The sequence below is a fragment of the Ananas comosus genome, linkage group 8, assembly GCF_001540865.1.
Source record: "Ananas comosus cultivar F153 linkage group 8, ASM154086v1, whole genome shotgun sequence".
NCBI classification, from domain to species: domain Eukaryota; kingdom Viridiplantae; phylum Streptophyta; class Magnoliopsida; order Poales; family Bromeliaceae; genus Ananas; species Ananas comosus.
The window spans coordinates 2,692,802-2,705,276 of record NC_033628.1 but is presented as its reverse complement, the minus strand read 5'-3'; the positions used below and the strand labels follow the sequence as shown (position 1 = coordinate 2,705,276).

The 12,475-nt window shown below is 34.4% G+C and overlaps 1 protein-coding gene across 1 annotated transcript; it reads left to right on the top strand.

The window, feature by feature from the left end:
- LOC109714445 (probable indole-3-pyruvate monooxygenase YUCCA9) lies at positions 7,366 to 9,601 on the top strand. The gene is made up of 3 exons (XM_020239082.1): positions 7,366 to 8,113; positions 8,343 to 8,714; positions 9,045 to 9,601. Exons 1-3 carry the CDS (start codon positions 7,448 to 7,450, stop codon positions 9,267 to 9,269), a joined length of 1,263 nt encoding a protein of 420 aa, XP_020094671.1. The 5' UTR covers positions 7,366 to 7,447; the 3' UTR covers positions 9,270 to 9,601.

The following is a 12,475-nucleotide window of genomic DNA, read 5'->3' as shown; positions in this document are numbered from 1 at the left end:
GTAGTGATGTAGCGTAATAATAATAATAATAAAAGTACGACAGCAGCATCACATCATTATATTGCCAATTAAATTAAATTAGAAGATTTAATTGTAATGATATTAAAAATTTGAATAAAAATATTATAATAAATTAAAGTTTAAAAATTAAAATATCATCCTTCTCATAATTTTAGGACTAAAGGTATAATTTAACCTGAACTTTGTAATACTTTATATAAGTTATGTAATTTAATTGTGGGATTGATTTAATACACCGCGCATCTCACAACAAATATCTATTTATATTCAATCCGAAATATATAAATATCATCTCCGAAAATATATAAATATATATATAGGTTCAAATCTCTGATCTTAAAATTCGACATCAGAACGAATTACCAAAGAGTCTATAGGATCTCTAGAGAATGTTACATATCTCCCTCAAATTTGTTTTAATGTTCAAAATTCCCAGGATTAAAACAACTCCCAATGGTTAAAAGCTAAAGCATGTGCTTGTCACATTGGTTTCATACTAATCTCTCCTTTCCATGCATACACATATAATATATGGGTAAATTGAAAGAATCTTAGTCCTTATAAAAATTGTGTGGCTTAACCAAATACTAAATACAAGTTGGCGTGAGAATTGATATTAGTAAAGTAACAACCATTACATGTATAATCAACTGGAACTTTGAGCCCAAAATTGTTAATTAATTAAGCTAAAAAGGGAGATGATCACCATGGCCACGTAGTCGACCGCGGATAATCCCGCGTATTAAATGTTAAATCCGGGGGTTCTCTCAAGACGAGTTTTCGTGGTCGGCGAGCGTCGATTAGTTATTAATCCTCGAGTTTTGAAGCAAGCGTGATGGCAGGATTTCTTTTCTGTTGTTTGTATAATGCAGCTTTTTAGCTCGAATCGAAAGAAAAGTGTGAGAGATCATTTAGGTGTTAGGTTTATTTAGTTGGCGCGTGAAAAGACCCTCAAAAGCCGAAGCCACCGCCGACCTATTAAGAGGATCTTATGTATTTAACTCTTCTATAGTTTAGATTATTTTTATTTTTATCATTCAGTCGTTATAGTTACAGATCTAATAGTGAAAAAGTTGATAGCAAAAAATACTTGGGGTTATCAAACGCGCGCACTCCAGCTGAACTCTATATATATATAATATCCATTTTTACTCCATTAGGTTTCTAGAGAGAGTAGTATTTTTTTAAAAAATCAAATTTTGTAAAAAATGTTAGTATTTTTAATTTTTCTCTAAATTTCCTATTCAAAAACAAAAATCTTAGGAAAAAAAAATATTTTTTGTATAATTTTTTTGAAAAATAGTTTTCTATGCTTTTTTTGAGTAATCATCTATATATGAAAAAAAAAGGTGGAAGCACCTCTAATATTGTGGCCCCAGGACCATCATTTAAAATCTAAAATACCCTTGCTCAAATCTTTGTTAGCTTTTTTTTTTTTTTAAACTAAATTAGGGATTCTTTTTTATAAAAGGCTACTTCCATAAAGAGTGTAGAAGTTTCTATAATTGTTAATAAGAGTTGTGGGGCCTATCAAAATATAGTTCTAGAATTTCTGTGATGATGGTTGGGGCCCTATTAGATTTCTAAGTGATGCTTCATTTATTGGTCACCACATATATATTTATATTTAGGGGCAATTTCATTCGTACCCCTGAAAAGTTTAAAATTATCGTAGATGCCCTTACATAATTTGAAATATCAAAATTGCCCCTACAAATATTTACTTTGTTTCAAAAATACCCTCAACTCATTTTAATCTTAGTTATACCATGATATAATAAATGTTAAGAATAAAATTATCCATTTTGCCCCTAAACTGTTGAGGGGCATATAAATGTACGTGGTCTATTTTTTAAAAAATTTTCTTTATCTATTCAGATTTCAAATATTATAATCAATTAATAAAGAAATTCAATTAATAGGTTAATTAGCTAATAATAATTAACCATTAAATGAATTTATGCTAGTTTCAACTGAAAATTAGTCAAAGGTATTAAATTTGATGGAATAATTATCTTAATTTGTGAAAATTTTTCATTATCTAAAATTTTTTCAATTTATTATTTAAAATAATTATTGGTTTATGTAAAGTCCGTTGATTACAAGAATTTAGTTTGTCCTTTCATAATATAACTATTTTTTTTATTTGAGGTCGGATTTTATACTAATGCTCTTAGTTGTAATGTATTCATAGTAACAAATTTTCTCTATATTAAGTAGTCAAATAAAAAAAATTTATTACTTTACAATCGATGTATAAAAAAAAGTAGATATAATTAAAATAAATTATCTTCTCATTCTGACAGTAAAGCAAAATGAAATTTAATTTAACTATAATTTATTCCAAATAGAAATATTTATTTAATTAAAATTAATATGGATGGAGATTTGATGACAGGGGTATTTTTGAAAGTTTTTTAAATTTGAGGGGTATACAGAATATTTCAATTTTTAAAGGGGCATTTATGAAATTAGATGCTTTTAGAAGGTATAGAGGAAATTTTCCCTTATATTTATATTTATATTTATTCTACATTAATAATAGTAGATGGATAGATAGAGATACTCATTAAGTTGGTGCTTCCACATGAATTTTGACGGCGCCATGTGAGCAAATACTCTAAAAAAATTAGTAATAATTGGGTCAACATTAGAAAGTAATGGTTGATTTTTTTTTTTATGATTTAGGAAAGCTTAATCACAACCACAAAATTTAGGTTACATAGTTTTCTTGGATTCAAAAGGATGGCTTTAACAGATATATAATTTTGATTAGCGTACATTAGATTTATTGAATTTAAACTAATGTGCGACTATTAAAACTGTATATGCGCGCGCGCGCGTATATATATATATATATATATATATATATATATATATAGAGAGAGAGAGAGAGAGAGAGAGAGAGAGAGAGAGANGAAAATCTCATAAAAAACAGTGATAAAGGATTCAAATTTTAAATCAGAAGTATTGATCTTACTACTGATGTTAAGTAGAATTTTCTATTAAATTTTCATATAATTTGGATACTTCTACACCGTTGAACTTAAAAATGTGCCACATCAATCGTTAAAATAGTCATTTTTTAGATATTTTGATCGCTTAGTAAATGATGTCAAAAAAATCTAAAATTTGGTTTCTAGATAGTTCCAATAGGGTAGATCATACCTAACGGAGCCGATCGTCGAATCGAACGTCCTATCATCAAAAACAACTTACAAGCACGAGGCCTCCCGTACTTTCGAAAGTATGGGAGACGGACTCTATATATACATATATATATATATGAGTCTGGCTACTATGCTATTAATAGCATGAAGCGCTTGATTCTACCAAGTTTTTCACCGTTAGATCTACCCTTTTAATCATTTTCACCCGTTAGATCATACTATTTAACCAACTACCCACTCAACCCTAGGGGACTCACATCATCCTAACCACACATCTCTTAATCCAATGGCCAAAAAACTTGGTAGCACCAATGACTTGTGCTATTAATAGCATAGGAGCTCAATTATATATATATATATATGAGTGAGGCTACTATGCTATCGGAAGTACGGAGCCTTCCGTGCTTCCAGCTCGTTTTTGATGTTGCGACTTTCGAATCGTCGATCGGCTCCGTTAAATTTGATCTAGAGTATTTGGAGTACCTAGAAAATAAATTTTATTATTTTTCGATATCATTTGCCTAGNTATTAAAAAAAATATTTTTATTATACTTTTCTTTCGAATGAAGAAATCTAATTTGTTGGTTATAGATAATGTGGTGTGGTTACTACATAGTAGAATTTACCGTCAGATAGATCCTAATAAAAGCTTTCGTTTGGCTAAGTGCCAAGCTCAATTAGAGCTTGGTTCTAATTTTCCAAGGGAAAATAGTTTAAAACCTATTTACGTTAAACCAATGTTTATGTTTGTTGAGATTCAAAGCTTAATCGAGCCTAGAGTAACATGCAATTCCAACCAGAGCTTCACATAATACTAATATTCATTTTAAATGAAAATTTTGGAATGGTTTGTAAGAATCAGGATACTGTAAAGGGATTTTGATAATCTATAAATATGAACTCATTTCTCTCTAATTTTGTATGTAAGAAAAATAAAGAGATTTTTTCGTTCATTTCTCTATTTTCTCTCTGAAATTTCCACCAAGGTTTCTAAAATTTGGAGGGTGGACGATTGTGGAGGCTCTAGTAACCTTCCAGGACGATCAAGCGTATCGATTCCAACACACTGTTCGATTGAAGATCAAGAAGATCGTCGCAGATCTCAGAGGCTATGACGATTCGACAATTTTTTTTGCTGGAACAACTGTAAGTATAAGGTTTTATAATAGTTGTGTTTTGTCTATAGAGTGGGCTGGTATGCTTATGGAAGTACGGAGCTTTCGATGCTTCCAAGTTGTTTTCGATGTTCGGACTTTCGAATCGACAATCGGCTCTGTTAGACTTGATCTAGAGTATTTGAAGTATCTAGAAAATAAATTTTGTGATTTTTCGATATCATTTGCCTAGTGATCGAAGTGGCTCAAAATCAACGGCTGAAAATAAAAATCTTACAAAATATGATGATATGACATTAAAATTTTAGATCAAAGTTATTGATCTTGTTTTATATGGTATGAAGAATTTTCTATCAAAATTTTATGTGATTTAGATATTTCTATACCGTTAAACTTGCAACCGGCTCACCACGGCCGTTAAAATTATTGATTTTGAGCCCCTTCGATCACTAGGCAAATGATATCGAAAAATTACAAAATTTATTTTCTAGATACTTCAAATACTCTAGATCAACTCTAACGGAGCCGATCATCGATTCGAAACTCATGTGATTTGGATATTTTTACACCGTTAAACTTGCAACCGGCTCACCACGGCCGTTAAAATTATTAATTTTGAGCCCCTTCGATCACTAGGCAAATGATATCGAATAGGCAAATGATATCGAAAAATCACAAAATTTATTTTCTAGATACTTCAAATACTCTAGATCAAGTCTAACAGAGCCGATTGTCGATTCGAAAGTCCGAACATCGAAAACAACTTGGAAGCATCGAAAGCTCCGTACTTCCATAAGCATACCAGCCCACTCTATAGACAAAACACAACTATTATAAAACCTTATACTTACAGTTGTTCCAGCAAAAAAAATTGTCGAATCGTCATAGCCTCTGAGATCTGCGACGATCTTCTTGATCTTCAATCGAACAGTGTGTTGGAATCGATACGCTTGATCGTCCTGGAAGGTTACTAGAGCCTCCACAATCGTCCACCCTCCAAATTTTAGAAACCTTGGTGGAAATTTCAGAGAGAAAATAGAGAAATGAACGAAAAAATCTCTTTATTTTTCTTACATACAAAATTAGAGAGAAATGAGTTCATATTTATAGATTATCAAAATCCCTTTACAGTATCCTGATTCTTACAAACCATTCCAAAATTTTCATTTAAAATGAATATTAGTATTATGTGAAGCTCTGGTTGGAATTGCATGTTACTCTAGGCTCGATTAAGCTTTGAATCTCAACAAACATAAACATTGGTTTAACGTAAATAGGTTTTAAACTATTTTCCCTTGGAAAATTAGAACCAAGCTCTAATTGAGCTTGGCACTTAGCCAAACGAAAGCTTTTATTAGGATCTATCTGACGGTAAATTCTACTATGTAGTAACCACACCACATTATCTATAACCAACAAATTAGATTTCTTCATTCGAAAGAAAAGTATAATAAAAATATTTTTTTTAATACTCATGATGGGACGGTGAACCCAAAGAGAATAATTTGATTAGTTGACAACGTCACATCAGCTACATAATTGATGCATTCTAAATTTTTCATACTTCTGATACGCAAATTGGATATTTTATGTGAATCAAATGATCAATGTAATTAAAGTATGTCATAATGATATGCAGAAGCAAGAACAAAGACGAAAAATAATCTTCGCGTAATCTTAACCAAACAAAATGATTTAAAATAAGTTTTCTTTCCTTTGAATTTTTCTCTTTGATGTAGATGAAACAATGAGCATATAGAGGTTTGTTTTCTATATGTGGGTGGTGTACAGGAAACCCCCTCAACTGTATGACATTTTATAAATCAAGGCCAATAAATTGTATTCTATCATCAAGAAAATTAATTCAATCCATAATTTAATTAACTAAATTATTCAATCAAAAAGAAAAAAAAAAAAGAAAAGAAAAAGAAAAAGAAAAAACTAGAGTTAAAAAGATATCAATTAACAAAGTTAACGTGGAGAGGACTATTTCAGAAATACGTATAGTTGAGGGTTTCCATATATTTTCTCCTACTAACAATTTCAAGCTCTCAAAACTTGTGATCAACTATAATATCAATTCTTTTTGGGAAAAAAAAAACCTAGACTTAAAATATAATCCAAAACAGTACTTTACACTTTACAGTTAAAAAGAGAGCTGTTAAACAAACCCAGGAGGTGGCCATGCTTATCATTTGAATGATAGGGACCTTAAATTTAATCTAATTATTTAATAATTTTATTTAATTCACGCTTCAAGTGTGACATTTCATTTTTCAGGAAGTCACCCATCCTAAAAACTACTACAGTTCTAGTACATTTAACTCTTCTAACTTTTTGGGTCTAGTCACCGTCAAAAATAATATAATCAGATTAAGAAACTCACAAGTATCAGACAATATAAAACTCGTCTCACTAGTCTTAACTGATTTTATGGGGAGATTTGCTCCACTTAGATCGGTCGTCAGTTGAAGAGCCGAATTCTGCCCGCTGTATGTCTCTCGCTCAGCCAAAACTCATCTTACACTTCTAACTTATGATTGACTCTGATACCAATTACGATATCTTTTCATAAGGTGTCATATTGCTCCGCTTTTTAAGTCTTGATGTTTTCGTCGTAAGTGTACTTAAGAAAATAGATGGCCGTTATTGCTCCGCTTTTTAAGTCTTGATGTTTTCGTCGTACTCAAGCTTAAGAAAATAGATGGCCGTTATTTTTTAAAAGTTTAAAAAGATAGATAATAATATTTTATTATTTTTTATATTTTAAACTTTTACTGGAGTGGAAATTTTTTGGTAAACGCAGAACGTCAGCTTAAACTAAATAGAAAAAAAATTATCTATACTTTTGCTCTGATTTTATGTTAAATTAAAAATTAAACAAGTGTTGGTTCCTAAAAACTTGAACTGATAACAAATAATAATTTTGTAATATATTGTTTATATTTAGTAACACCTCCTCACATGCAAGTATGCAACCTCTGCTATTTAAACCCGGGCAGAACCCCTCTCCCTCCCCTCCTCACTACTACACAGTCTACACTAAACACCACAAACTCTTCTTCTTTTCCTTCTCAGTTCCAGTCTCCGAATACAACCAATTTCAACACGTTATATATATACTCAAGAGTAGTGATCAGGATGGGGGAGTGGGATGAGCTCATGTTGTCGTCGCCGTCGCGGCGGTGCGTGTGGGTGAACGGGCCGATTATCGTCGGCGCGGGGCCGTCGGGGCTGGCGGTGGCGGCCTGCCTGAAGGAGCAGGGCGTGCCGTTCGTCATCCTGGAGAGGGCAGACTGCGTGGCCTCCCTCTGGCAGAACCGCACCTACGACCGCCTCAAGCTGCACCTGCCCAAGCAGTTCTGCCAGCTGCCGGGCCTCCCCTTCCCCGACCACTACCCCGACTACCCGACCAAGCAGCAGTTCGTCGATTACGTAGTATCTTACACCGTTTTTAATGACATCCACCCGCGCTTCAACCAGTCCGTGCAGTCTGCCCGCTTCGACCGCACCAGCGGCCTCTGGCGCGTGCGGGCCGCCGAGACCGGGACCCGCGGCGCCGAGGTCGAGTACATCGGGCGGTGGCTCGTCGTCGCCACCGGCGAGAACGCGGAGCGCGTCGTGCCCGAGATCGCGGGGCTCGACGCCGAATTCGGCGGCCGCGTCGCGCACGTCGCCGACTACAAGTCCGGCGAGAAGTACGCGGGGAAGCGCGTGCTCGTCGTCGGCTGCGGCAACTCCGGCATGGAGGTCTGCCTCGACCTCTGCGACCACAACGCATTCCCCGCGATGGTCGTCCGCGACTCCGTAAGTTTTCAAAAAACTACAAAAAAAAGTATCTAAACTTTAGCACAATTTGAGATCACCTCTCATCAAAAAACAAAAAAAAAGACTTTGAAAACGACAGGCGTGAAAAGACGCATACTCATAAAAATTGCACTGTTAAATTCAAAACAGGTTAAAGTTCAAATAAGACCGCGCAATAAATTTAGTAGCACAATGTTGCTAACCGTTCGAGAGAATGCTTTCGAAGCAGGTTCACGTGCTCCCGAGAGAAGTGCTCGGCAAATCGACGTTCGAAATGGCGGTATTCCTCCTGAAATGGCTGCCACTGTGGCTCGTCGACAAGATTCTGCTTCTCCTGGCGTGGCTGGTGCTCGGAAACGTCGAGAAATTCGGATTGAAGAGGCCCTCTGCCGGCCCTCTCGAGCTCAAGAACACGCAGGGGAGGACGCCGGTGCTCGACACCGGCGCGCTGGGCAAGATTCGATCCGGCAAGATAAAGGTGGTGCCCGCGATCAAGAGGTTCTCGCCCGGGAAGGCAGAGTTCGTCGACGGGCGGGAGCTCGAAATCGACTCCGTCATCTTCGCCACCGGATACCGGAGCAATGTCCCCCAGTGGCTCCAGGTATGCTAAACTTTTTAAAAATACTAGTTTAACTCCAATAAAAAAAAATTTGGTAGTTAGTTTTGCACAAACATGACACTGTTTTTTTTATACCTGGACTCGAGACATAGGAATTCAAACTCGGAACCAGCTCAGCTTTAGGAGCTNAAGATAGCACGCTACCCGCTTCATTCAGTAAGAAAGTGAATTAAGCTATATGGGTGAGGCAGCACGGCCTCGATGTGTGGCGAAAAAAAAAAAACTACTTGTTTAAGTTATTTTATTTTTGTTGCATCTTTTGAGAGGAATGAAATGCTGATGAGTTTTTGGGTTTAATTTAATGTGTTGCAGGAGAGTGAGTTGTTTGGCAAGGATGGATTTCCGAAAATGCCCTTCCCAAATGGGTGGAAGGGGAAATCAGGGCTGTATGCAGTAGGGTTCACAAGAAGAGGGCTGTCTGGAGCCTCCTCAGATGCTGTGAGAATAGCAAAGGATATTGGCAGAGTGTGGAAAGAGGAGACCAGGCAAACAAAGAGGCTCGTGGCTTGCCACAGGAGATGCATCTCGCAGATCTAAAAAATACGGTAGGGATGCAAACGGATCCGGATAGGCCGAGCCGTAAGTAGAGGCCAAAACAGAAATAAGATAATATGTCCCGAATCCGCCTCGATCTGCTAAAAATATGAAGAAATGGAACCGATGCTTTTTGATTTCCATATTTTTGTATCTTTTTTTTTCTGTTTTTTTGTGGGGTTAATTTTACTGGTTGGTTTTGTTGTGGGTGGGACTGAATTTTAGAGTAGTCTAAGGGAGCCCTCTCTCAATGGAGCCCAAGTTTTGAAGCAAGTATGGGCATATGATGTACAGAGAACAGTTGATGATGATGAGGCTCTTTTCTACTTTTGGCAGCTTTTGCACACTTTTTCTGAGCATTTATTATTTTCAGTGAAAGCAGTTCCATTTTCCAGCTCTCTCTCTTTTGCTTGCTTTTCTTCATTCATCCCAGGATATTTTCAAGATATTTCTGAAAGCTTAAGCTATTAAAATTATAACCCATATGTTTGTATTTAATACTTATTTTTGTCCAAACTTAGAGATATTAAATATGGACTAATTATAAGTTTTGAGTCCTAATATGTGATTCTGATTTCAATTTCTCCTTGTAATTTCAGTGTTGAAGTTCTGTTTTGAAGTAATTGTGCTCTGTGTAAAAACTAAATATATTATCTAAAAGAACTCTTAACACCACCATCATAAGAGTTTTCTTTGTTAAAATTAGAAATTCTAACCGACTGTCCCAAACGCAAGTGACAAAGAGTTTGATGGTTGGTATTTGAGATTCTAAGTTTGAATCCTAGTTGATTTACATTTTCAGCTAAAGTTATTGGGTAAATTGCATTGTTACCCCCTGAACTTTTGACGAAGTTTCACTTTACCCCTCGAACTCCTAAAATGGACATCTAATCCTCTAAACTTTAATATTTCATTCATGTTACCCCTTCCGTCAATTTTCCGTCAAGCTCCGTTAACCGGAAACTGACGGAAGGGGTAAAACGAATGAAATATTAGAGTTTAAGGGGGTAGATGTCTATTTTAGGAGTTTAGGGGGTGAAGTAAAACTCGCCAAAAGTTCAGGAGGTAGCAGTGCAATTTACCCTGTAGGACTCTTGACTATAAATTATTTTATTATAATATGTTACTTATGGATTGACTACTAACTCTCAAGTTAGTGATCATGCTTGATTTTAAATTTATATATATTTTTTATTCTAAAATAAATCATACCATAATTTATCCTATATTTTATTGTAATAAAATAAAAACGAAAGAAATGAATTAGAGTGGCTTAAAGATAAGAAAAGAGCGATACTAACTACCTACGATGCTCGAACACTCTACTGTCCTAGTGTACTAGCGAATATGGTTGATTTACAATAGGTGTCCTCACTAGGATATAGAGATTTTAATTCTCAGTTAATTTTCTGTAGTACTCGTTTGTCCATTTTATCTTTAGAAGCATTGTTATAGAAAATGCACTTATTTTCTATAAAACTATGCAATGTAATTTTATTGTAGCCTAAAATAAAATTTGTGTACATCATTTCAGCCAATTAAAAAATTTTAATATAAAAATATAAAATAATATTTTATTAGAAAATGCACTTATTTCTTATGAAACTATGCAATGTAATTTTATTTTACGCTAAAATAAAATTTTTGTACTTCATTTCAGCCAATTAAAAATTTTTAATATAAAAATATAAAATAATATGTTATAATATTTTAGAACAATACTTCTAAAGATAAAAGGAACAAATGAGTACTACAGAAAATTAACTGAGAATTAAAATCTCTATATCCGAGTGAGAACACCTATTGTAAATCAATCATATTAGCGAGTGCACCAGAACAGTAGAGTGTTCGAGTATTGTAGGTAGTTAGTATCGCTCTTTTTTTATCTTTAAACCACTCTAATTAATTTCTTTCGCTTTTGTTTTATTACAAATATAAAATATAGAATAAATCATCGTATGATTTATTTTAGGATAAAAATATATATAAATTCAAAATCAAGCATTACCACTAACTTGAGAGTTAGTAGTCAATCTATAAATAACATATTATTATAAAATAATTTACAGTCAAGAGTTCCAGAAGTAAATCTGCACTGCTACCTCCTGAACTTTTGGCGAGTTTCACTTAACACCCTAAACTCCTAAAATAGACATTTAACACTCTAAACTTTAATATTTCATTCGTTTTACCCCTTCCGTCAGTTTCCAGTTAACGGAACTTGACGGAAAATTGACGGAAGGACTAACATGAATGAAATATTAGAGTTTAAGAGGTTAGATGTCCATTTTAGGAGTTCAAGGGGTAAAGTGAAACTTCGCCAAAAGTTCAGGGGGTAACAATACAATTTACCCTAAATTTATTTATAAAAGAAATAAATGAAACTAATAGCATGCTACCTTTCTCTCTCTCTCAAAAAAAAAAAAAAGAAGAAATTCTACATATACACAATCCAAGGAAAAGACTGAATTGTAATTATTGGAACTCTTATAATGAAATTGATAGCAGGGTCAAACTGTAAAGTGCAAAATTGTTCAAAATTTAAATTCTGCAGGAAAAAATTGAATTCAAGCAAAATTTCAGCAAATAAATTTGTAATTAGCCCATTAAGTATTAATATGCATTAATCAAGTGAACGAGGGTCTTTATAAAGTATCTAAACTTAATACTGCTCGCTCTGATACCATATCCATAAAACATCTCCTTCAATCTGCCACCAACCAACATGCTGGAGAAATGGGCTAGTGATCTTTTTTTTCCTACTGTACATGCTTTAGTTCCTGTGTTGCTCTTTTGCCTCTCTATTTCTGGAAAATTTTTTAGGTTGCCACTGAAGAAGGAGATCCTAGAAAGAATGCTAAGATCCCAGCAATCTTATGGGACTGGAAAAGGTTAATACTGCAGGCGAATCAAATCCAATCATTGCATGTGAATTGGACTGTGGCAGTGCACTTAAAAGATAATGCTACCTCTTTGAATTATTGCTGAAAAGGGGGAAATTTGAAATAAAGTCACAGAATCTTATTTCCTGAGATTCAGATGTATCCAGGATGCAGCACATGAAGAGCCTCAGTAGAGCTAATAGTGTCCAACTGTAACCTAAAACCCCACCAAGTTATTAGCTCCCACGCTTCTCTGCTCGAAAAGTAGTAGTCAAAATTATGCTCCGCAAAAAGTCAAAATTCAAAAATAGAAACTCTGATGCGAAT